Below are 26086 nucleotides of genomic sequence, written 5' to 3'. Positions count from 1 at the left end.
TATATCCAAACAATGTATAACTAATGATGTTATATAATTTAGAAATAAGTCAGGGTATATTCTGTTACCTTCTTTATATTATGAAAAAATAAACTACATATATTTAGTGGGAAAATATAATGTATATATGTGGTATAAGTTTACCCGTAAAACGGTACAGTTGAATTTATAGCGTGATTTATAGACAAGCGAATCGATTTAATCCAAAAATGATAAAGAAATAGGAACAAAAATAAGATTAACTATTGAAACTAAGGGAGATAGCAAGCCTGATTTTGAGCTCGGTCATTCCAGGAGCAAAAGTAAAAGCAGTGATAAAGAGATGATAAAACTGTTTAAATTGAACGTAAAATAATAGACTAAAACTCTTGTGTGCAGAATGTTTCATGTCATACCATGGTTTTTAACCCTGCTATTTATAGATATACTTAGGGAGACAAGATCCTAAAATCAAGCTCCTCTTGAATGAGAATAAAAATGTCATTGATGGGTGCATAACAGCTGGCATTAAATGCAGATATTCTCTGTAGCGGTTGCTCATAAAATGCTAGCCGATGTCAAACCTTTGAATCTTTATCATCAGTTGTGCATCCTTCGCGATCTATCCTGAACCAGTTACACACTTCGCTCCCGATGCCAATTATTTACTGATTCATCTTTTGCCCATCTTCGGTTCCATGTGTCACTTTGCCACTTGACCACCTGTTATCAACCAATTTCACCCCATATAGATAGTCTCCCTTCTTTCTGGTGATGCAACTCAGTATTTCCGGGAAGTGGATGAGTATTCCTTTCTTGGTGAGAAAGTTCCTGAACGGTCTCTGATACTTGAAGAGACGCATGTCTCCTCGCATTTAATATCCCGAATACGTGTTGCCCAGTGATTCAGCAAGTATTTTTATCGATTTTTGAGGTAATCACGACCACAATTTTTATCGTCTATAACTTCTCTACTACTCATCAATTTTTACTTCTTTACTTTCACTACATTCACAACTCTTTCTCCTTCATTAAATCTCCTTAGAGCTTTTCTGCAAAACTCAACTCTTTCAATAAAAGTTTATTCACCGATCTTTCACCACCATGTCTTCTTATACTGCTGTCTCCAAAAATTCTAGTTTTGTCTTTAGTGGAGGTCCAAAGAAAAACAAGAACAAAGAGGTTGATGTCAAATTTGAACCTCCAATCGTAAACACCATTATACCGCTTCATCTCAGCACCGCATGCGATTTCCAAGAGCAAAACGCATCTGCAAATTCCCAAAGTAGCAGGTTTTGAACAGTTCGTAGGTACCCCTCCTCCATTCGCCCTTCTAGTATCCCTATTGTGAAAAAGGACTGCAACTGTTCCAATGTTGAAATCCTTACCCTAGATGGGGTAGAACGAGTTACCTACTCAAGAAAGGTGTTTATGTATGTCTACACATATCCCTTTATTTTGGGTCCCTTTACCTTGGGGTCGAGTGAAGGACTTGATCCAATAATTGGCATAAGTAGGCATATGGTGTATAGTGGCTTGCTTTCGTGAGTTATGCATCGAGACCGGGAAAACCCTAACTCTCGCACATATGATGAATCTTTACTCCCCCAAGATTTTTCGTGGGGGAGCATTAAACTTCAGCAAGCGCGGCCACCACACACTTCTCACCAGTGTTGGCAATGACAACGCCAGTGGATGGATGGAGTAGTCCTATCAGGGACATCGTCCCGACCACAACTCCAGCTTTCCTCGAATCGTGAAATCTTTTCCGTAATCTTCGGATATTCATTTTCTTTCTTCGTAGAGAGATAATTTCTTACTTTGCTGATTTTTTAAACTTTCTTCGTTTTAGCTACTTGCTTGGAACCACCGCGGGTTCATGGTCTAGACTGACGGGTTTAGAAAATTCTGAATATTACAATTCCGGAATTTTGTCGGTGAAAAGAAATAGCTCCCAAATATGAGTGGAGAGCTAAGAACCACGGTGAGCAAAATTTCTCTTTCTTTCAATCTCAATATTTTAAGAGCAATTTACTGTAGTATTTTTTTAAGAGTAAAATTCAAATTATTTATTTTTTTAATTAATAATATATATAATATAATTTATTTCCAATAGATTAGAAAAAGAATAAATTACTGTAGCTTATTTTTATATAATCAAATTACATAATTATACGAAGAATAGGAGTTTTGAAAAAGAAACAGAAAATAAGCAATACTAAACCTAAAACTTTTTATCCCAAAAAAAAGAGCTTGTAAACTTAAAAGTGGAAAAAGAAAAGGACAACAAGGACTCTTATAAAAACAAATTACAACAAAAAAAAACAATATTCGTAAACTTATAAAATACTTCTAACTTTAAACAAATTTGATAGTGAAGGACTCCTAGAATATGAAAAAAATTGAAAGAACTCGAAATAAATAATTATAATTTTTCATATCAAAGTTCTCAATATTAGGCACATAATTAAATGATTGTATTTAAATATTAGGAAAATAATTATATGTTTATTCCTACATATTAGGTAAATCATTAAATGATTGTCCCTAAATATTAGAAAAATAAGTAAATTACTATTCCTACATATTAGCAAAATGACTAAAATTAATACTTGTCTAATATAAAATATATTCTTAAAGGGTATAAAAGGCGAACCATATTTCGTTAAGAGTTTTAATCTATACTATATTAAAAGCACGAATGCCCTTACGAAATATCGTTCGCCTTTTTTACCCTTTGAAATATAGAATTTACACTAGACAAAATAGTCATTTGAGTATATTTTCTAATATTTAGGAATTGTCATTTATGTATAAATCCCTAATATTTAGGAATTTAATTTTTTCTTTTATATAAATTTCATTTAAATCCTTTCTTATTTCAACTAGCTACGTACCACATCATAATAATTACTATAACTTTAACTTAAACTAGATTCTTCAGCAGTAGAGTTTACTTCTTGAAAGATTAGGTTCTCTTTTTTTTTTTTCCCCTTTCCGGTGTTTACTTATTTTAGGAACACAAATTGCTTCCTTCTTGAGGAATGAATAGACTATGCCTCTCAATGACTACCTAAAGGAGTGATTATAGATAAATTGGTTTAAAATTAAAATTTCTGTATGAAACAAACGAAGGATCGAACAAATAACATAAACATCAAAAGTTCAAACAAAAAATATCACCTTTGATGACTCTTCGAGGAAGATTGTTGCTGGCCGTATACAATTAAATTGAGGGTTCTTTTAATTTTCATCCATTTAATTTTCTTTTCCATTTTGGATCTTTAAGAACAAAGCATAATACTGTAATGACCCGACCGATCGTTTTGAGCTCTAGCGCGTCGTTCGGCGGTTTGAGGCCTTGAGTAGTATCACCTCAGATGTAACGACCCGACCGGTCGTTTCAAGCTCTAGCGCGTCGTTCGGCAGTTTGAGGCCTTGAGTAGCTTCACTTAAGGTATTATGACTTGTACGTGTGGTCGGAATTGAATTTCGGGAAGTTCAGAGTTGATTTGGAAAGAAAATTCTAATTTCGGAAGCTTTAAGTTTGAAGAATTAGCTAAGGTTTGACTTTTCAGTAAACGACCTCGAAATTGGAATTTGAAGGTTCCAATAGGTTCTTATGATGATTTCGGACTTGGGCGTATATTCGGGTAGAGTATCGGATCACCCGGGAGCATTTCGGCGTTTATTATGAAAAATTAACATTTTCGAAGGTTTAAGAATTTCATAACTTTGGCTTGAAGTGGACTTTGGTATTATCGATATCCGTTTGAGGTTTTGAGCCTTAGAATAGGTTCGTATTGTGATTTATGACTTGTACGCAAAGTTTGGCGTCATTCCGGAATATTTTGGTATGGATCGGACGCGTTCGTCGAAGTTTGAAAGTTTAAAAGTTTAAAGATGGGTTTTGATCATCGATTCATAGTTTTGATTTTGTTTGGTATGATTTGAGGTTTCGACTAAATCCGTATCATGTTGTGGGATGTGTTGGTATGTTTGGACGGGGTCCCGGGGGCCTCGGGTGCGAATCGGAGTGGAAACGAATCGAGTTTGGACTTGGGAGAAATGCTGAGGCAGCTGGGATCTGGTGCAAGCGCACCTGCGTGCAAATGGCCGTAAGTGCGAGACCGCAGAAGCGGCCCTGGTGTCGTAGAAGCGGTTGGTCTTAAGGTTTGCTGGAGACGCAGGTGTGAGGAGTTTACCGCACCTGCAGGTGCGCAGATGCGGGTGCAGGAGCGCAGAAGCGGGCGCAGGAGTGCAGAAGCGGAATGAGGCCTGGGATGAAGATGCACAGAAGCGGAGAAAGGTCCAAATGCGGACTCGTAGAAGCGGAAATCTCCATCGCAGAAGCGGCTGGATTCGCAGATGCGCAAAGGAGACTCGCACCAGTGATGGCGCAGGAGCGGAATTATTTTCACATGTGCGAGCGTGCGACTGGGCAGGGGGTTTCGCAGAAGCGATGATGGTGCTTGCCCGCAAAAGCAAAACTGGGCAAATTATTATGGGATCGAACTTGGTCTTTTTTCTTATTTCGTTTTGAATTTTTGGAGCTCGGATCTTGGGTGATTTTGAGGAGTTTTTATCATGTAACACAAAGTAAGTAATTTTCCACTTGTTGTGAGCTTAATTTAAGGTTTATAGTTGGATTTAAGGAGGAAAATTTAGGAAAATTATGGGATTTTGGTGGAAAACCTAGAATTGATAATTTTTAGATTTTGACCGCAATTTTGGAAATGGAATTAAGAATAGATTATATATTTGAGTTAGAAATGTTATGGGTAAGGTTTATCTTAGAAAATTTTCGGAATCCGGGCACGTGGGCCCGAGGGTGACTTTTCGACTTTTCAAGCGGAGTTAGAAATTATTTAAATTGATTAATTTTGGGCGTGAGAGAGTATTTTGATCGGCTTGCACCTTGTTTGACTAGTTTTGGATCGACTGGCATCAGTTTGAGGTGTTAGAGAGGCTTTGGAGCCGGTTGTGGAACTTCAGAGCGAGGTAAGTCTCATGTCCAACTCGGTGAGGGGAAAACTACCCCTAGGTGATATGTTTGTTATGTGTTACTTGTTGTGGGGGCTACGTACGCACAAGGTGACGAGAGTCCGTATGTAACTAGATTCATGTTATGTCCGGGTAGATTTAGGTTCCCGCCCTGGTATAATTGTACTATTTGAGTTGTCTTTTCCCTATTAAATTCCTTTATTTTACGTTGCGACTTGAAACTAGACTTGTGTAGAGTGATAGACTTGCTTTGTAGAGATTTGACGGGCTTCATGATTAGCCGAGAAATAATTGTACTTCTCTTACGAATTTCTTCCGCGTTACACGTTCTTATCTAAAGGTTTCCCTTAAAATTTATTACTCACACGTCTATTCGTGAGTCTGGTCAAGGACCCGTCAAAGCTTCTTATTCTAATGAGATCGGGTCGTTCGCCTCGACAGGATAGATACATTTATGGTTCGTGCCGCTCCACCCTCGGCAGTGCGCACATTATGGTGGATCGGGTGGTACGCCACGACAAGATTATGTACCACACTCTCATAGGAGCGGGCCGTTTGCCTCGGCAATAAAATAGATGTATCTATGGTTCGGAAATGTTACGATGGATCGGGCCATACGCCTCGACATTTATATAAAATACTCTTATGAAATCGTGCGTAATAATTGCAAGAAGCCAGCATATCTATGAGCTTTTCCTGATTGAACTGTGACGACCTATCTGGTAAGGTCCATTATATATATATATATACGCCGATTGAGGAGATAACTACTAGCTGAGAGTTTGAGTTATTGCTGAGAGGAGGATTGCACCACGTATTATACTTGTTATTTCGCTTATTCACTCTGACTCACACTTGTTTACTTCTACTATATCTGTCTTATTGGACCACTAGTAAGTGTTGATGTCAACCCTTCGTCATTACTTCTCTGGGGTTAGGCTAGATACTTACTGGGTATGCATTGATTTACGTACTCATGCTACACTTGCTGCACTTTTTGTGCAGGTACATTTACGTCTGATGGCCTTTTGGGCGCAACGGTGCGGCTATTGCGGGGACTTTACCGTGAGCTGCATTCCATGTTACGCTCTGTAGCCTACAGAGTCTCTATAAGAATTATTTATATTTTCATGTCTAATTTGTATTCTAGACAGATGTTGTATTTTATTGTATTTCCTAGTTGATGCTCATGCACTTGTGAACTGGGTTTTGGGGGTTTCTACTGTTGTTGTCATTGTAGATCGCATAGTTATTAATATTTTACCCCTGCATATTCTATTTTATACTATTTAAGTAATGAAAATTATGATTTCAAAGTAATAAAATGAGTAATTAAATTGATCAATCACTATTGGCTTGCCTGACGGCTGTGTTAGGCGCCATAGCGACCTATCGTGAATTTTGGGTCGTGACATCATGTATTATGACTTGTACGTGTGGTCGGAATTGAATTTCGGGAAGTTCGGAGTTGATTTGGAAAGAAAATTTTAATTTTGGAAGCTTTAAGTTGGAAGAATTCACTAAGGTTTGACTTTTGAGTAAATGACCTCGGAATCGGGATTTGAAGGTTCCAATATGTTCGTATGATGATTTCGCATTTGGAATGTCAAAAACGTTGACCATAATTTTCTTAAAAGATACTCTATTTGTTTCAATTTAGATGAGTTAGTTTGATTCGGTATGGAGTTTAAGAAAAAAAAAGATTTTTGAAATTTGTGGTCTTTAAAGCTTAAGGGGTAAAAGCTTTGTGAGACTATGACATTGTATAGTTATAAAAGCTTCTCATTAAGGGTAAAATAAGTAATAAAATTAAATTATTTCTAAATTTATAAATATGTCATATAATTTGGAATAGACTAAGCAGCAAAACAAATAATTTATGTGCATGCTAAGCGTCATCGTCTTAAATTCTTAATACAGGACCAGGATTTACCACTTTGGCTAGCCATCCTTTTGCCCCTAAATTATCTTGGGATATTTCTGTTATAGCAAATCAAGAAAGTAAATTGAAGGACCAATTTAAAGTAGAAGTTTCTGGATTTTACCCAAAAGAATCTTGAGCAAGCTTAAGCTCATTAGAACAAATCTTAGGAATCTTGCATTTTTTCAACTTGGATACTTTATGCATTTTTTCAGCACAGAGCATCCGTAAAAGCTAATTGAAGTATAATTTGTCAATAGATATTTTAACAGATAATTAAGAAACCACAAATTGTTTAATTGCACATCTATTGTGATTTAACCACGATAATACTTTCTTTTCCCTATGTGAATATTGTCTAATATTACATCACAAATGATAAGGAATTAAGCAGATATTGAAATATACTGTTTCTTATTTCTCCGACTGTGGCTATGGAGCAAAACCTAAAATCATCAACAGTAAAATCAAAATTCAAAGTTAAATATTGGATGCCTCCTCCCCCCTGTACAATGCTCCAGTCTCAGCAGGCTGTCCGGTAAACGGAATAATGCATATTCTATTTACAGTCCAGTTCAGAAGCTTTCAGCAATTGTATATGACACTCTCTCAATTCACTTTCCTTTTCGCTTAGATTCTCTTCGAAATTAATTCAACCGTTAAAATTTTCTATATTTTGTTCCATCATCAAATTCTAAATTTGCTCTACCTTCTAGGCTGCTCCAATTTAGCTTTTCTATAAAAATGCTTGTTTTTCAGAAGAATGGCCAGCAGAGGTCATAGCCGGAGAATTTTCCGGTGGATTCTCTGACCAAGTAAGCAGATCTGCTGTGTGTGACTTTTCTTCCGAGAAAAACTTGCAATAATTCCACATTACGTGGCCCACGAAGATGATACAAGTATTGACAGGCATGTCCATTAGTTCGTCAATGCAAAAGACTTTTGAATAGTTCTGGAGAAGAATCTCTCTATATTTCCACAAATTTTAAGCTTGGCCAATTGGAATGCTTTCCTTTTTCCTTGTTCTTTACTTCTATGGATAGTGAGATATTGACTCATTGACTTGAAGTCGTCTACCCGTATTTCACAAGCTGAGAAAATAAACTCGCAAGACTTGTAATGATTCACTACACTATAAAACTCTACCCCTCCAAAAGTTCATCAATAACCAAAACAATCAACTGAAATTTATCCTTTAGCAATAATGAAGATTCACAGAATATTTGCTTTCCTTCAGTTTTTTACTCTCTTATATCTCTTCACAGTTTCTTTTGCTTCTACTGAGGAGGCAACTGCTCTCCTCAAATGGAAAGCGACTTTCCAAAACCAGAATAATACTTTATTGGCTTCATGGAAACTAAGTCATGTTGGTTCCAAGAATTCTTCCAGCGTCGGAGCGACAGGTTCTGATGCATGCAGGGGCTGGTATGGAGTTACATGCTTAAATGGAAGGGTCAACAGGTTGAATATTACAAATGCTAGTGTTGTTGGCACACTCTATGATTTTCCATTTTCATTTCTTCCTTTACTTGAATATGTTGATCTTAGCATGAACCAGCTCTCTGGCACAATCCCCCCTGAAATAGGTAAACTCACTAATCTAGTTTATCTTGACTTGTCCATCAACCACATTTCGGGCACAATCCCACTACAAATCGGGTCACTAACAAAGCTTGAGACCCTTCATATCTTTGACAACCAATTAAATGGTTCCATTCCGGAAGTAATAGGTCACCTAAGGTCTCTTTCGGAACTAGCTTTGAATACCAACTTTCTTAATGGTTCAATTCCTGCTTCATTGGGGAATTTGAACAACCTGTCTTCTTTGTATCTTTATGAGAATAAGCTTTCTGGCTCCATTCCAGCAGCAATAGGGAAACTCGTTAATCTTGTTGTGGCTTATCTCGATACAAACCAGTTAACAGGTCATATTCCTCCAGAAATAGGTAACTTGATCAAAGCAAAAGTGTTCTATGCTTTCTCTAATGAATTATCTGGTCCCATTCCTGTTGAAATTGGAAAGATGAAGTCACTTCAGAGTTTAAGCTTCCACAAAAACAATCTTTCTGGTCCAATTCCCCAAACAATAGGTGACTTAACTGAGCTCCAACTCTTGCACCTTTACAATAACCAACTTTCTGGTTCCATTCCTAGTAAGTTGGGGAATTTGAAAAACCTTACTGATCTGCAATTATCTGGTAATCAACTTACTGGGTCAATTCCAGCTTCCTTGGGCAATTTGAGAAACTTGCAAACTCTGTTTCTCCGGGACAATAAACTTTCGGGTTCCATTCCACCAGAACTTGCCTATTTGGATAACTTGGTTGTGCTGGAAATGGATGAAAACCAATTTTCAGGCCATTTGCCTGAGAATCTTTGCCAAGGTGGAAAACTTGAGAACTTCACGGTGAATAGTAACAAGCTGTCGGGGCCAATTCCAAGAAGCTTGAGCAAGTGCTCGAGTTTCAAAAGGGTCCGCTTTGATAACAACAGTTTCACTGGGAATTTATCGGAAGCTTTTGGTATCTATCCAGAGCTTCAGTTCATTATTTTGAGCGACAACGATTTTTATGGTGAACTCAGCAACAACTGGGGAAAATGCAAGAATTTGACAAATTTTCAGATAGCCAGAAATAACATTAGTGGTAGCATACCACCAGAGATTGGAAATGTCAAAGGGCTTTCAGGACTTGATCTTTCATCTAATCATTTGGTTGGGCAGATTCCCAAGGAATTTGGAAGATTGACCTCTCTAATTAATCTCTTTGTGCAAAACAACCACATTTCTGGCAGTCTACCTGGGGAACTTGGGTCACTAACAAAGTTAGAAACCCTTGATTTGTCAGACAATGTATTTAATGGGTCAATCCCGATGTTTATAGGAGATTACATGAAGCTGATTCACTTGAACCTGAGCAACAACAGATTTGGCCAGAAAATTCCGATGGAGATAGGAAGGATAACTCACCTTAATGTACTTGATTTGAGCCATAATCTTCTTGATGGAGAAATACCCCCTCAATTGGCCCATTTGGTGAACTTGGCTATCATAAATCTTTCCCACAATGACCTCTCTGGCCGCATTCCTAAAGAATTTAAAAGTTTGACAGGTTATGTCATATTGTCATACAATGAGTTGGAAGGTCCAATACCGAATAATGAAGCTTTTATGAATGCCTCGTTAGAAGGCAATAAAGGTCTTTGTGGTAATGTAACAGGATTCCAGCCTTGCGAAAGTCCATTTTCTGTGGTGGAGAAGCACTCAAGACGTAAACTCATCCTCGTCACTGTACTTCCTGTTATGGGAGCACTAGTACTTCTCTGTACTTTCATTGGTGTTCTGCTAATGTGTGATGAAAGAAGAAGAGTTGGAGACATTGAAAGACGGGATTCCAGTGATGTTGTTGATGTTGATGAAGATAATGGTTTGCTCTCGATATCCACGTTACATGGAAGTGCACTGTACTGGGATATCTTAAAAGCCACAAAAGAGTTTGATGCAGTGTTTTGCATCGGGAAAGGAGGGTCCGGAAGCGTTTACAAGGCAAAGCTTCCATCATTTGAGAATGTAGCTGTAAAGAGACTTCATTCTTCATTTGAGAATACACATCTCAAAAGCTTCATGAATGAGGTAAGGGCATTGACAAGGATTAAACATCGGAACATTGTGAAACTCTATGGCTTTTGTTCTAATGCAAAACACTCGTTCTTAGTTTACGAGTACGTGGAGAGAGGGAGTTTGTTTAGTATCTTGAGCAATCAAGTAGAGTCCAAGAAATTGGATTGGCTTAAGAGGGTGGATATCATCAAAGGTGTTGCTTTTGCTTTATCTTACATGCATCAGGATTGCTCGCCACCAATTGTTCATCGAGACATATCAAGCAATAATATTTTGCTTGATTCTGAGTATAAAGCTTGTGTTTCAGACTTCGGAATAGCTAAGCTTCTCAATCCAGAATCATCCAATTGTACTGCACTTGCAGGCACATATGGCTACGTTGCACCAGGTAAGATTTTCCTCTTTATCTTGTCTCAATTCATGAATTCAAGGGGAACTCTCTACTGTTTTTATCTCATTTACACGTTTAAGTAGTTAATACTTCTTTGGGAACTGTATTTTTTCAGAGCTTGCCTACACAATGAAGGTTACAGAAATGTGTGATGTCTATAGCTTTGGAGTATTAGCATTGGAGATAATCAAGGGAAAGCATCTTGGGGAATTCATTTCTCTGCTAGCAAATTCATCGACTAGAGATCATGTGCAGCTTAGCGATTTGCTTGATGAACGTCTTCCAAATCCTGAAGATGAAGTAAAAGAGGTTTTGGTTTTTATCATCAAGCTAGCGAGCTCTTGTTTACTGGAAACTCCAAAATCAAGGCCAACAATGCACTTCATCTCCCATATGTTGTCAATGGATCCACCTGGTTATCAGATAACCTCCATGAAGGCGAAAAGCTTCCTCGAGATATAAGGTGTTTGTGTATGGAAAAGAGCAAGTTTTGATGCCAAGTTGTTGTTAAGCAAGAACAAGAAATTAGTGAGACGTTCCTAGTATTTGTGTATTGTTAGTGTGCTTATCTAGTTTAGAGTTTCAACTTGAAGGATTCTGAGCCCTTGCACCAGAGTTTATACAATATCATGTAGAAGGTAATATTTCAATTTTCTTGTGCCAATAAGTGATACAAAACCTGTTTCATGTTTGCTAAGCACCTACTGGTGTTAGTTGCATTACTTTGCATAGTTCTGGTAGCTCGTGCAAAATGTTTAATGGTATAATGCTTCTAACATTTGATTATGCACTGCAATTCGAGTCAAAGAATGATATCTTAAAGATGAAAGTAGAGAGGATTATGTGTCTAACTAATATCTCTATAAACATGCAATAAATGTCTCTCTTTAAACAGATATTGCAGTTGTAAAATAGTGGAAATATTTAACTCGAGTACCAGTAAAAGAAATTTCTTTGCTTTTCTTCTACTTCTTTTGCCTTGTGTCAAGGTCAAGAGTTCAAGTTGCAGCGCTTGATGTTGTTTTCTGACTATTCTAGAATCTATGCATGAGGAAAAGTTTTGATGACTTAAGAAAAAGAATAATTGTGTTAACTGAGCTAGATTGAGCTGGCTACAGCAACAATTCATACATGCAATGAATCATCGACAATAAAACAGTGAAATCGAGGAGAGAAAGGAAGAGAGAACAAGAGAGAAGAGAGAGAAGAGAGAGAAGATTCTAGACAATTTTCTGTTTATTCTGTTATAATCTTTGAAATGAGATCCGTGTGATCTCTTTATATAAAATTACAAGTTCTGTAATTTCTCTTATTTACAAACTACTCCCTTCTAGTTTCTTGTAGGTTCCTATAGCCCCTTCTCTTTAATACTCCCCTTCAAGCTGGAGAGTGGAAAACATCTAACACTCCCAGCTTGGACAAAAGTGATTGGTGTTGTGCTGTCCCCAGCCCTTTAGTCATAAGGTCTTCCAGTTGCATTTTGGTGGGAATGTACTGTGGTGTGATCAATCCACTCTTTAGTTTTTCCCTCACAAAATGACAGTCTATCTCTATATGTTTAGTCCTTTCATGAAATATGGGATTTGCAGCTATTTGCATAGCTGCCTTGCTGTCACAGTGCAAACTTACTGGTGTTTGTACTTTATTTCCTAGTTCCTCTAGTAAACCAACCATCCAGATAATCTCTGCCACTGCAGCTGCCGTACTTCTATACTCTGCTTCTACTGAGCTTCTACTGATAGTCTGTTGTTTCTTTGACTTCCAGGACAATAAAGAACCTCCCAGCTTGATCACATACCCTGTCACAGACCTCCTGGTGTTGGGGCAAGATGCCCAATCTGAGTCACAGAAACCTGTAAGTACTTGCGTCTGCCCTTTCCTTAGTAGTATCCCTAGACCTGGTGCCCCTTTGATGTATCTGATTACTCTTAGGGCTGCATCCATATGAGACCTTTTGGGATGATGCATAAATTGACTTAAGACCTGTACTGCAAAGCATATATCAGGTCTTGTAATGGTCAGGTATAGCAATTTTCCAACCAGCCTCTGATAAGTTCCTACTTCTTCCAGTTGTGCATCATTTGTTTTCCCAACATGATTATCCTAATCTACTGTAGTAAGCTTATGATTCAGCTCCATTGGTGTAGCAACATGTTTGCATCCACTCAATCCTGCATCAGCAATTAACTTCAATGCATATTTTCTCTGATTCAATAGAACACCTTCTTCTAATCTCATGACTCCAATTCCCAAAAAATATCTAAGCTCCCCCAGGTCCTTGACCTTAAAGCAACTGTGCAAGGTGTTTTTGGCTTCATTTATCAATGACTGTGAGATACCTATAATCAGTAGATCATCTACATAGATGAGGATTATTACAATGTCTTCTGCATATCTCTTGGTAAACAAAGAGTGCTCATGTGCACTCTGTGCATAACCATCTTCTAATAAGGCAGTGGTTAACTTGATATTCCACTGTCTGGATGCCTGCTTTAGGCCATAGAGGGATTTCAAAAGCCTACACACCTTATATTCCCCTTGCCTTTGAAATCCCTGGGGTAGATCCATGTACACCTCTTGAGTCCGATCTCCCTGAAGGAAAGCATTATTGACATCCATTTGAAATAGATGTCAACCCTTAGAAGCAGCTACACTAATAACAGTGCGCATAGTAACCATTTTAGCCACCGGAGAGAAGGTCTCATGATAGTCCAATCCTTCTTGTTGAGTATAGCCTTTTGCCATTAGTCTTGCTTTAAACTTGTCCACTTCACCATTGGCTTTATACTTGATCTTGTAGACCCATTTTGAACCAATTGGCTTCTTACCAGGAGGCAAATCAACTACTGCCCAGGTTGAGTTGTCTTCAAGAGCCTGAATCTCCTGTTGCATTGCCTTTACCCATTGCTTCTGCTGAGCTGCTTCTTTGAAGGTCTTTGGTTCAGTCAAAACAGAGAAAGCACCTAGATATGACTGGTAGTTTGGTGACAGGTGAGAATATGCAATATGAGAGGATATGGGATATTTACTACCCTTAGAAGAATTGGTGGCAGTGACATAGTCTCTCATCCAAATTGGAGGTGCATGAGTTCTTTGTGGTCTCACAGGTATGGATGAAGGCTCTGAGATAGGTATGGATGAAGGCTCTTCAGATTGTATGGCTTCAGGCTCAGAAACTGCTGGTGTAGATTGTTCTGCATTCTCAGTGGCCTCCAACTCCGAAGAGGAGCCTGCTGGAACTACTTCATGTAACTCCCTTTCAGTGCCATTAGCATCAGTGGTTGAATTGTCAACTGAAGGATGCATGATAACATGATCTGTCTCGGAATTGGGAGGATCAACTGGTGGCAATTCCTGTTGTAATGAGACTGGATTTTGAGTAAGGACAGTATCCTGCAAGAGTGGTTGAGTCTCAACTGTGATGTGGGTGAGCATATCCTCTTCAGTACCTGAAAGGTTCTTGAATGGAAATATGTATTCTTTAAAAACAACATCTCTACTGACAAGGAAGGTTCTACTTTCCAAGTCATAGAGCCTATATCCCCTTTGAGTATCAGAATACCCAAGAAATACAGTTCTTTTTGCTCTAGGAGCAAACTTATCTCCCCTTGGCAATCTACTTGCATACCCCAAACAACCAAACACCTTCAGATGTTCTACACTGGCTTGTTTGTTGTAAAGCAGCTCATATGGAGTTTTTCCTTCTAACACAGGAGTTGGTAACCTATTTATCATATATACTGCAGTTCTCACACATTCACCCCAGAATCTAGTAGGCACTCCACTCTGAAATTTTAAAGCCCTGGCCATTTCAAGGATATATCTATATTTTCTCTCCACAACTCTATTCTGTTGTGGAGTATAGGCACAACTACTTTGATGCACAATCCCAAGTGAAGTAAACAATTCATTGCATTTAGAATTAAAGAATTCTTTTCCATTATCAGACCTCAAACACTTTACAAATACAGCAAATTGATTCTTTACTATTGAAATGAAGTTTTTCAGTACAACTACAACTTCACACTTAGAATTTATCAAACACACCCATGTATACCTGCTAAAATCATCTACTATAGTAGCAAAGTACTGCCTTTTATCATATGTGGGCACTTTGTAAGGCCCCCAAACATCTAAGTGCACAAGCTTGAAAATGCTAGTTGACTTTGTATTGCTAATAGGAAACTGAAGTCTGCATTGTTTAGCTAGAGGACATATGTCACAGTCCTCAATGTCAGTGTTACTGACTTTATTTTGCAGTGTAGGTAAGTGTCGTATAGTCTTCAAAGAGGCATGCCCCAGTCTGTGGTGCCATAGTATGCTATCTGATTTTTCTTTCAAGGTTGTTCCTGCCAACATTACTGCTCTCCCCTTTAGCAAGTATAGGCCTTCTGATTCTCTACCAATCCCCAGTACCTTGCCACTGTAAAGCTCATGAAACAAGCAGAAATCAGGGTAAAAGTTAACTGAACATCTGAGTTCCTTGGTAAGTTTTGACACTGACAATAAATTGAATTTAAAGTCAGGTACATGTAGAACATTTTCCACATTTTTGTTTCCTAAAACCACTGCACTTCCTGCATGTTTTATCTCTGCTCTAACCCCTGTTGGCAACTGCACACCACTATGTTCTTGTCCTTTCATGCTTCTAACATTGCTTAATATTTCCTTATTATGAGTAATGTGATGTGTGGCTCCTGAATCCACTATCCATTCTTCTATTGATGGACTGCAAAGTAGAGAGGCTATACCTGTCGTGTTTGATGAACAATCTCCTGTTGTCGGCTTGTTCAAGAGGCCTACCAACTAGTTGTATTGTTCTTCTGTTAGCACATGAGTTTGAAATGGATTTCCAGACCCTGCTGCTTCTTCAGAACTTGCAGCATTCGCATAAGGTCTAGTTCCTCCACTCGGAAACTTCTTCTTACTTTTAAAATCTGTTGGATATCAGATGATCTTGTAACAGTTTTCTTTCAAATGTCCTTTATAACCAGAGTGGTCACAAATTAGGCCAATCTTCTTTGGCTTGAAGACCTGACGTCTTCTTGCCATCATAGTCAAAGGATCCGTGTTTGTATCTGTAACTCCTAATGATCTCTGGCTTTCCTCATGTGTCACTATTGCATAAGCCTCATTTACAGTGACAACAGGCCTCCTCAACAACAGATTGCTCCTTACATTACTATAAGTTTCATTCAATCCCATCATTAAGTGCAACAATCTCTGATTAGCTAAAAGTTCCATGGATGGTCTAGATTCCTCAGTCACAAGCAGAGGTTGGAACCAGTGCATCCAATTCATTCCACAAGTCACTCATTTTTGTGTAGTAACTAGTTATAGAATCAGTACCCTGTTTTAAGCTAGCTATATGATATATTCTCTCGTCAAGCTACATTGATAGGTTATATGTATCCATGTTATGTTTTGATGATCTAACAAACTTATTGATAAGAACCAGATAAGGAACCTGTTACACATCCTCAAGTACTTAAAAAACAACAAGTCTCAGTTCGGGGACGTGGTTCAACTCTTCAGAGTCAAAGGAACAACAGAGGGAACAGATGGCCACCAGTTCCCGTGGTGACTGTAGAAGTCAACTCCCCACAGCTGTAAAGTTGCTGCCTGCACACGCAACAGTACAAAAATAGTGCAGCAGTCAACTTTATGGGGAATGCCCTTTACCTAACTTGCCTACATCATTCAAGTGATGTCACAAATGAGTTATTTACATCAAGCAAAGGTAAAACAAAACACTTGCACATTCAAGAATCGATCAAGCATTTTCCTCTCAAGTCTGTGCCAATCTTGCAAGTGATTCTCAAGGGCATCAAGAACAAAGAACAACATAACGAAGGACCAGTTTCATGTATTAAGTCATTACATGTCCTTAGTTGTGTTGCACCTTTGTTAAAGTTCTTTACTTATAATTTCTACTTAGCTTAGTTAGAAGCATTGTGTAGGAAACCTTTGTAAATCATAAATCCTTGTGTTTGTGTCTTGGCTAGAGTTAGTCGAGTTGTAAAGTCTTTGTAATAGAGTTATTACAAAGTGGCTTGTAATAGAGTTATTACAAGTTAGTGAGGGATTAAGAGGTTAATTCCTATGTTACAATAGGTTGTAATCTAAAGTTTGCTCAGTAGTGAAGTTGAAATCCTACAAGGGTAGGTCGTGGTTTTTAATCCCGTTGAGCTGGGAATTTTTCACGTAAAATTTCTCTTGTCATTTACTTAATGCAGTGTGCGTGGTTTTTGTGGGAACTTATATCTGTAGGAACTTATAGAGAACCTGGTTCTCTATACAGTTTGGTGGACACTTAAATTCTATCAATTGGTATTAGAGCGGGTTCTTTCTATCAGGCTAACACCTAGAAAGGATCCTCATGGCTGCTCCACCAAACTTCGAGGAAGGACAATCAACGTACAGACCACCTAGATTCAACGGTCAATACTATGGTTGGTGGAAAACAAGAATGCATGATTTCATCATGGCTGAGGACTCAGAATTGTGGGATGTAATCTGTGACGGACCTTTTGTTCCCATGAAAAATGTTGATGAGGGAACAACTACAGTCCCAAAAACGAGATAAGAGTACAACGATGGTGACAGAAAGGCCTATTGAGAAGAATTTCAGGGCAAAAAAGATTCTTGTGTGTGGCATCAGACCAGACAAATACAACCGCATCTCAGCTTGTCAGAGTGCTAAAGAGATCTGGGGAGCTCTTCAAACAGCACATGAAGGGACAACTCAAGTCAAACATTCGAAGATTGACATGTTGACAACTGAGTATGAGCTCTTCAGAATGAAGGACGACGAGTCCATTCAGGACATGCACACTTGCTTCACCTCTATCATCAATGAGCTTCACTCACTGGGAGAAATCATTCCTAAGAACAAACTTGTCAGAAAAATACTTGGTGTATTACCTGGTTCCTGGGAAAGCAAGGTAAACGCCATCACAGAGGCAAAGGACCTGCAGAAGCTAACCATCGATGAACTTGTTGGCAATCTGAAAACCTATGAAATAAAGAAGAAGAAGAAGAAGAAGAAGAAGAAGAAAAAGAAGAAGAGGAGGAGGAGGAGGAGGAGGAGGAGGAGGAGGGAGGAGGGAGGAGGGAGGAGGAGGAGGAGCCGGAGCCGGAGCCCAAAAAGGAGAAGAACCTGGTCCTCAAGACGGACAACAATGATTCAGGTGGTGAAGATGCTGATATGGCTTACCTGACAAAGAGATTTCAGAAAATGGTTCGCAGAAAATGGTTGACAAAGAGGGGCAGCTCAAGCAAGACAAGAGGGTATGACCTATGTCATAAATGCGGGAAGTCAGGACACTTCATCAAGGACTGCCCTCTCCTTAAGCAAGACCAGTACAAGCACAATACAGACAAAGGAGGGAAAAGGAACCGGGTTCCTGACAAAAAGTTCAAGAGAAAAGATGTCGCTGACAATGTTGTGAAACAAGCTCTTGCTGCATGGGGAGACTCCTCCAGCGAATCTGGAGATGATGATGATCAAGGCGACAGCTCCATGATGGCAGTAGAAAGTAAAGCAGCTGAATATGACTCCATATTTGTTCTAATGGCTAAATCAGATGAGGATGAGGAAGATGGCGAAGAAGATGAGGTAAACTTTCTGGATGTTCAAAGAAATTTGAAATCCTATCTCAAAAGAAGCTTATATTTTTGGCTAATGTTTTAATTGATGCTTATCACAGTCTCATTAATGATAAAAATGCGCTAACCACGGAACTAGGAAAAATAGAACACGAGAGAGATGATCTAGTGGTGGTTGATCTAAGAGAGACCAATGAGAGTTTAAATGAGAGTTTAAAAAGGGAAAAGGATATTTTGACTATGAGAAGTGCAAACATAGAGCACGAGAGAGATGACCTATTAGTAGTAGTTCACTACAACATTTTACGCCTTTAACCACATCTGAAAAGTGTTGCCTAAACTATCAAAAAGTGTGGCTTTTGCTCAAAGGCCACACTTTTCGACCTAAAGCAACGCTTTTCAAGGGGTGGCCTAAATGAGCGTAACCTTTGACCTAAGGCAACACTTTACAGGGTTGCTTTAGGATCCACGCTTGAAAAGTGTAGCCTAAAGAGTAACAAAGGCAACGCTTGTTACTCCCTCTATGGTAACAATTTTCATGTACGACCCCCAACACCTTAAAAGCGTAGCCATTGTTACTCCTTAGGCAACAAATGTAAAGTATAGCCTTTGCTATGCTGCTATATTGTCCACAAATTTGCTAATCCGTACAGTCACGCTTGTATAAGCTATAAAACATATTTTATTATTATAGAAGCCATGGTTTTGTGGTCAACAAATTAATTTTTGTATATATCCTATAATCACATTTAAGTAGAGAGATCTCAAGCACTCAATTAAATAGAAGATAATAAAAGAATAGTTCAAATGCATATACTTGCAATGAACTTCAAAACGGGAATAAATCTCGTATAATACATCAACAAAAAATGCAAATATTTCAAGGTGCATGCTAGAAATTAACTTTACAAAAGCAAATGTATCACTATAGTATCAGAAATAACAAAAATCAAAATTGTCCAAAGTCTTCATCAAATTGTCTTTTGGCCACCATTTCCAATTGCTCACCAGAATTTCCTACAGAATCAAAATAAAATTAATAATTAGATAGAATTCATTAGTATGTAAGTGCAAACTCAAAGCAATGTGGCAGAGTTTGCCCCTTGGAAATTTAAGTACCAAGCAGTATTCAATGAATAGATGTCTGCTATAAATATAAGGCTTAAGCATCATTCCATCTTTTTTCCCTTATCATAAACTGAATTTGTTCCTTTAGTTCAGGCAAATTCTCCATTCATTTATGATCTTTAAAGTCATGTGAAGACCAAAACGAATTAGTATGCAGTTCTAGCTTCTGTTGAGGAAAGCTAAAGTTATAAATCAATTTCTTACACATAAATGGTCCAGCAATTTCTATTATGTCTTTAGTTTAATATGTATAATATTCATGCATTTGGTCAAGTAAGCATAAACTGTAGAAAATAAACATAATTACTTTTCTTGAAGTCTCCACCTTAAACTTTTTATCGTGCACTTTCATTAAGAAGAATCTAAACTACAAATTACCTAGTTTAACCGCACAATAATAATGACTCCAATCATTATCAAATACCTCATACACTACATTATGAATATGGTAATCACAAGAAAGGAGCATAATTTCATACAGTATGAAACATACAACATCATAATGAAGTTGAACAGGTGTTATGATGGAGCACTGATTTTTAAGAAAATAACTATTTAGTAAAATCTCAATTTTAGGTTCAACAGTAGTATATATTTCATAATTCTACTGGCTAGAATAAAAAAAGATATTGCTTTCCGAATCCGATATGCTTTAGACAATCGTATGACAGGATAGAAGCATATATTGCTTACCTAACGTAGAGTACATTTCTCTGCTTTGTGCTCTCGACTAAATTTACCAATATCCATTTCTTCTGTACGTGGATGTAGAACCAACAACCTAGAATTCAATACTAAATAAAGTAAAAAAATATTATTGAACATACATCAAAGAACCAAGATGGCAATAGGGAAAAAACAATTTAACAAAGAATAGTCTGAAACTTAGGACAATCATTAAGTTCGTAACAATTAAACAAATTGTCTTCTACTAAAAGCTTGTAGGGCAGGAGTTTAGCTTGTTCAAAATTATGACACAAATATTTTTAACTTAAGCATGCACTCCAAAATCTGCAATAGTGACTGGCGTCTTGTCAATTTTCTCAAGAATTCTGCCATTACTAGAGAGAACACCCGACTTCACCTAGCAATCTTAAAGAAACTGATGGAATCATATATTAGCAATGTTAGGAAGATGTAATTAAATAGTTGAAGTATTACAAAGAAACTGAAATAACTGAGATGGAAGATTATACCTGAAAATGAAAGCTTTGTTCGCCTCACCAAAGATATTTGCTACATAAACCAAGCAGTAAAATGGAAACAATATTATTCTTTTCAACAGTTTTTTACAATCAAATTTTCGAGGCACAAAGTTTATTCTTTACCAGGCATTAAACTAGATACGCAAGTGAAATATTAAAAAATGAAAGTAAAATATTTAGGTCGTGAAAATGATCATGACATCAAAATCTTGAAAACGTTATACTGTACTATAGGTTATTAAAGTAACAAAACATTAAGCTTTCACCTTGGTTTAGCAAGATTTTAAAGTACAGGCGTGAATTGGAATGGCATGCGATAAAAAGGGTGTTTGAATATTAAGAATTAGTAAAGTATTTGAATTTATGATTTTGTCCCTAACTCCCAAATAACTCAAAATATGATCATAAACTCCATCGGCATGGTATTGTAGAAGCAATTTGGAAAATGACAGAAGCAAATTAAATACACTCCACAAATTTTGGAGCCACTATCACATAAGAACCAAAGAAGAAAGCATGTTCCTGTGGAAATACTAACGAACTATACTACTCAATTTAGAGTTGAGGCTTTCATTACACATTTAGATTATTACAACTCAATACACAATTAGTTCCTAAAGTAGCTTATATATATTATGGAACAAAAGTGCACATCACTAAGTAAAGGATATGCACGCCAAGATTATGTACTTAATAGTATTTGCACCCCCCACATTCTAATGCAACTGAAGAAAAACTAATGGAATAGAGAGTTGCATGGTAAGAAGGCTCTCTAAATCATGACTTTTGATGTATTCCGTGAGTTTTTTTCATCACAAAAAACCTTATATATATTTCCGAAATAAGATTATCAAAGGATTCTGCGCAAACCTTTAACTAAACAAATCGCAAAGCTCTCAACTAAATAAGCAAATGAATTTCAGAGAAATTTCGAAGAAGCCATTAAACAAAAAAAAGAAATTGTAGAATTTCAGAGAAGCCAAATCGCAAAGTTATTAAACTGACACCAAAACTTTCATAGAAATCTTACACAAGCTTTCGAAAAATGAAGATCAACAACGACTGTAAGCCCAAAAATCAAAATTCCCAATTGCAACTGATGGCCGCAGAACCCAGACGAAAAGAGAGCTTTGACTTTTTAGAAGAGAGACTAGATGAGATGTAGCGCCTCCATCAGAGATTTCCACAAAACCCACACTAATTTGCTTCCTAGTTACAAGAAGAGCCAAATTTTAGAGAAGAGGGAGGATGGGATCTATTGTAGAGGTGGTAAAACCTGGAAAGAGCGGGATATTTTAGGGCAAAATAATTCGGCCAAATACAGAGAGTTGCTTTTATTAATATAAACAAGCACGCCTAAAAGTGTTGCATTACATGTGAATAAGCGTGGTTAATTAATTTATGATTTGGCAGCAGTTGAAAAGCGTAGTCTTTACACTTAAAAGGAATACTTTTTAAGGTTTGCCTAAAATCCGTAGCCAAAAGTGCTAGACAATGGCCACCCCTTAAAAAATGTTGCCAAAGATACTCTCAGCAACGTTTTCCAAGTGTTGTCTATAATTGGTGTGGCCTTAGGCTAAATTTGTTGTAGTGGTTGTAGACCTAAAGGAAACAATTGAGGAACTCAAAAGAGAAAGTAGGCCTATGAACACTCAGAAGGGAAAGAAAGTTGCAAGTGAGGCACACCTTAGGCTTGAAAATGAGCTAAAATCAGTGAAATCTAGTTTGTGTGATGAGCTTAAGAAAAACAGACAACTTCAGGAAGATCTAGGCAAAGTGAAGAATGACCTAGAAAAATCTCTTAAGTGGACGTGGTTCTCTGATGCTATCACTGCCATGTACACAAACAATGGGGAAAACATGCAGGGAATCGGGTTCCAAAAGGAAAAAACTCCCTACAACCCTCATAGCAAGTACGTTATGGTACCTGACAATTGGCTCTGCACTCACTGTGGTAACACCGGGCATTTTAAAGAAACCTGTAAAGCTAGATTCAGTCCCAACAGAAAAATAAATTTTTTGTTGAAAAGGTAACCACTGCTAAGGAACCTGGTCCCTCCGTTAAAAAATGTATATTGCCTGCCTGGACAAGAAGAAGTCTAATTTGCCCTTTCCTCATTACAAGGGACCCAAACAAGTTTGGGTTCCTAAGTCTAACCCTTGATTCTCTTGTGCAGGGAGCAGCGAAAGGAAGCAGCCAAAAATAGTACATGGATAGTGGTTGTTCTAAGCACATGACTGGAAGCATCAATGATTTCCTTTCACTCAAAGCTCTGCAAGAAGGGAGTGTGTCCTTTGAAAATGGCAAAAAGGGATACATTCAAGGAGTAGGAAGAATAGGACTCTTGAAGACATGTCAAGAACAACGTTGATTGACAGTGGCATTGCAAAGAATTTCTGGGCAGAAGCAGTCAACACTGCGTGCTACTTGGTGAACAGGTGCATGATCAGGTCCTTCCTGAACAAAATCCCGTATGAACTGCCGAACGGAAGGAAGCCCAAGCTAACACATTTGAGGACATTTGGCTGCAAATGTATTGTTCTAAAAAATATCAAGGAAGCATTGAAGGATGCTGACTAGATTACTGCTATGCAAGATGAACCTCATCAATTTGAGAGAAACATCGTGTGGAACCTGGTTCCTCGACCCGCTGACAGAACTATTATATGAACCAGGTTGGTATTCAGAAACAAACTTGATGAGTTTGGAAAAACAACAAGGAACAAGGCAATGCTAGTAGTTCAAGGCTACAATCAGGAAGAAGGGATTGACTATGATGAAACTTTTGCTCCAGTTGCTCGAATGGGGGCCATAAGAATTCTTATTGCCTTTGCGTCTTATATGGAATTCAAATTGTTCCAAATGGATGTCAAAAGTGCTCTTCTGAATGGCTTTCTAAAAGAAGAAGTCTTCGTCAAGCAACCACCTGGTTTCGAGTGCCATGAGCATTCCGAGCACGTGTTTAAACTTGACAAGGCATTATATGGACTGAAGCAGGCTCCTCATGCATGGTATGAAAGGCTGTCCAAGTTTCTTCTAGAAAATGGCTTTACAAGAGGGAAAATTGACAACACTCTATTTCTGAAGAAACGCGGGAGGAACCTTCTCATTGTGCAAGTTTATGTTGACTACATCATCTTTGGTGCAACAAATGACTCTCTGTGTGAAGAGTTTGCAACGCTCATGGGAATCGAGTTTGAAATGAGCATGATGGGAGAATTGAATTTCTTCTTGGGTTTGCAAGTCAAGCAAACTTCTAAGGGCACAATGATAAATCAGTAGAAGTACATCAAAGAGCTTCTGAAGAGATTTGAGATGGAGAGTTCAAAGATCATTGATACACCTATTGCCACTGCCACTCACCTGGATATGGATGAACCTTGTTCTCCTGTAAACGAGACTATGTATAGAGGCATTATTGGGTCACTTCTGTATCTTACAGCAAGTAAACCAGACATTGTTTTCTGTGTGGGACTCTGTTCCAGGTTTCAATCCAATCCAAAGTAGCCTCATCTGAAGGCTGCAAAGAAGATTCTGAGGTATCTCAAAGGAACGTGGGACCTGGTTCTCTACTATCCCTCAAGAGATAACTTTGACTTAATAGGGTAAGTTGATGCTGACTATGTTGGTTATCTGGTGGATGGGAAAAGCACTTCTGGTATGGCACATTTTCTAGGTTTGTGTCTAATCTCATGGGGCACAAGAAAATAAAACTCAATGGCCCTTTTAACTGCTGAAGTTGAGTATGTGGCAGCTGCCTCTTGCTGTGCTCAACTGCTGTGGATCAAGCAGCAGCTAGAAATTTTCGAGACAATGTTGAGAAAGGGCTCATCTGCATGAAGTTTTGTAGCACAGAAGATCAAATTGTAGATATCTTCACTAAAGCACTGAGCAGAGAGCACTTTGAAAAGAATCGCTTGGCACTAGGGTTGATGAAGTCTAGCTAGGGACCTGGTCCCTCGATGATTGGCTATGAAAGAAATATACAGGTAAAATAGCTAAAAAGTATTTTCTGGCAAAGTCTAACTTACCTCTATACCGTTACAGGTAGACACGCATGACGATTACAGAGCAGACAAGTAGCTAATGCATTGCACGTTGGTCAAAGGATAAGGCTTACATTTTCAAACTCTGTCAGGGAACCTGGTTCCTTTGACACAGGTTAGTATCTCCTCTGTACTCTCATGCATAATTTTTTAAATGGCTGAAACGATGCCACGTCATTATATTGTCAGTTTCTTTTTGCTTCTTGAATCAAAGCGTCTCACCCTTTATGAAGCGACCCGAATACCCAAAATTGATACCCAACCGGTCTCTAACTCCTCTCAAATAAATCCACTCACAGTCACTTTCAGAACTGTTCATATCACGAATCCAAAATTCCCCTTTTTCCCTTCTTCAAACTCTCTTCTTCAACTAACTACACTCCACCATGTCTGACAATTAGGAAACACAAAATGTTCCAAGCATCGTCTCCACTGTGTCCTCATCCATTGAAACACCGGTGATAGAGCCCACACTCCCTGTTACGACTAGTCCAAACCCTAATCTAGAGTCACAACCACCCTCTACTTCCTCTCCAACCCAGTCGAGTTCTGGTTCTCATCAGAGTCGCAAAACATTGACTCCCAGGAATTTGTGGCGGTGACCTCTACTTCTGCCTCGCCGGAAAAGATGGTTGACGAAGACACAGTAGATGGAGAAGAAAATCAAGAAATTTCTAATCTACCAATGGAAGAAAGTTCTGCTAAAGAACAATGTGTGGGTCATACTAGTGATGAATCGACAATGGCAGCCCCAGACTTGGATCCTACAGGTAATGATCCTCTTATGCCTTTTGAAGTTACTTTGGAGTTACAAGAATATGAAGCTATAGAAAATATGCTTTCATTTGCTGCTGAGGGTGTGTCTGAGTTTCAGGGGGAAGATAATGGTACATAGGTCGAGGGAAGGGAACTGGTGCCTGTCAAAAATCTGGCACCAAACAGTACTACTGGGGAACTTCCTAAGGGACCTGATCCCTCCACACAAGAGGAGCACTATGCTCCTACTTGGGATGAAACTCCCTATTCTTCTAAAGAACCCCAAGTCAGTACTGATCCCGCTCCCTCTCCTCATTTCTAAGTTGAGCCATTGGCCATTATTCCTCCCGATATGCGATCTCTGTCTGAGGAGGAAAACGAAGGGAGTGAAGATGACTATGATGGATGATTGTGCTCTAGCAAGGTCA

At 38.3% G+C, this 26086-nt stretch overlaps 2 protein-coding genes and 1 long non-coding RNA gene across 5 annotated transcripts; 2 read left to right on the top strand and 1 right to left on the bottom strand.

Annotated features, from left to right (window-relative positions):
* The first annotated feature begins 7382 nt into the window (after window positions 1–7382).
* LOC104109090 (MDIS1-interacting receptor like kinase 2-like) lies at window positions 7383–17093 on the top strand. 2 transcript variants are annotated; one of them, XR_011415544.1, is made up of 4 exons: window positions 7383–10911; window positions 11030–11552; window positions 12680–12769; window positions 16373–17093. XR_011415544.1 is itself a non-coding variant. In XM_009618293.4 (2 exons), the coding sequence occupies exons 1-2, from the start codon at window positions 8109–8111 to the stop codon at window positions 11374–11376; spliced, it is 3150 nt and encodes a 1049-aa protein (XP_009616588.1). In that variant the 5' UTR covers window positions 7383–8108; the 3' UTR covers window positions 11377–11614. The 2 variants fall into 2 exon arrangements, 1 of the variants encoding a protein (XP_009616588.1); XM_009618293.4 differs by lacking the exons at window positions 12680–12769; window positions 16373–17093 and having other exon boundaries at window positions 11030–11614.
* Window positions 17094–18151: 1058 nt separating this feature from the next.
* Window positions 18152–18632, top strand: LOC138910243 (uncharacterized). Its single transcript, XM_070201470.1, has 2 exons — window positions 18152–18532; window positions 18624–18632. Exons 1-2 carry the CDS (start codon window positions 18152–18154, stop codon window positions 18630–18632), a joined length of 390 nt encoding a protein of 129 aa, XP_070057571.1.
* Window positions 18633–19324: 692 nt separating this feature from the next.
* On the bottom strand, window positions 19325–22707 carry LOC117279800 (uncharacterized). 2 transcript variants are annotated; one of them, XR_004510218.2, is made up of 3 exons: window positions 21886–22253; window positions 20344–20886; window positions 19325–19539 (listed from the first exon to the last, which is right to left on the bottom strand). It is a non-coding gene; the product is annotated as an uncharacterized lncRNA (long non-coding RNA). The 2 variants fall into 2 exon arrangements; XR_004510217.2 differs by having other exon boundaries at window positions 20344–22707.
* Between the last annotated feature and the right edge of the window lie 3379 nt (window positions 22708–26086).

The sequence above is a fragment of the Nicotiana tomentosiformis genome, chromosome 4 (assembly GCF_000390325.3).
Source record: "Nicotiana tomentosiformis chromosome 4, ASM39032v3, whole genome shotgun sequence".
Lineage (NCBI taxonomy): Eukaryota > Viridiplantae > Streptophyta > Magnoliopsida > Solanales > Solanaceae > Nicotiana > Nicotiana tomentosiformis.
The sequence above is the reverse complement of the archived record's forward strand: the minus strand, read 5'-3'. Positions and strand labels throughout refer to the sequence as shown.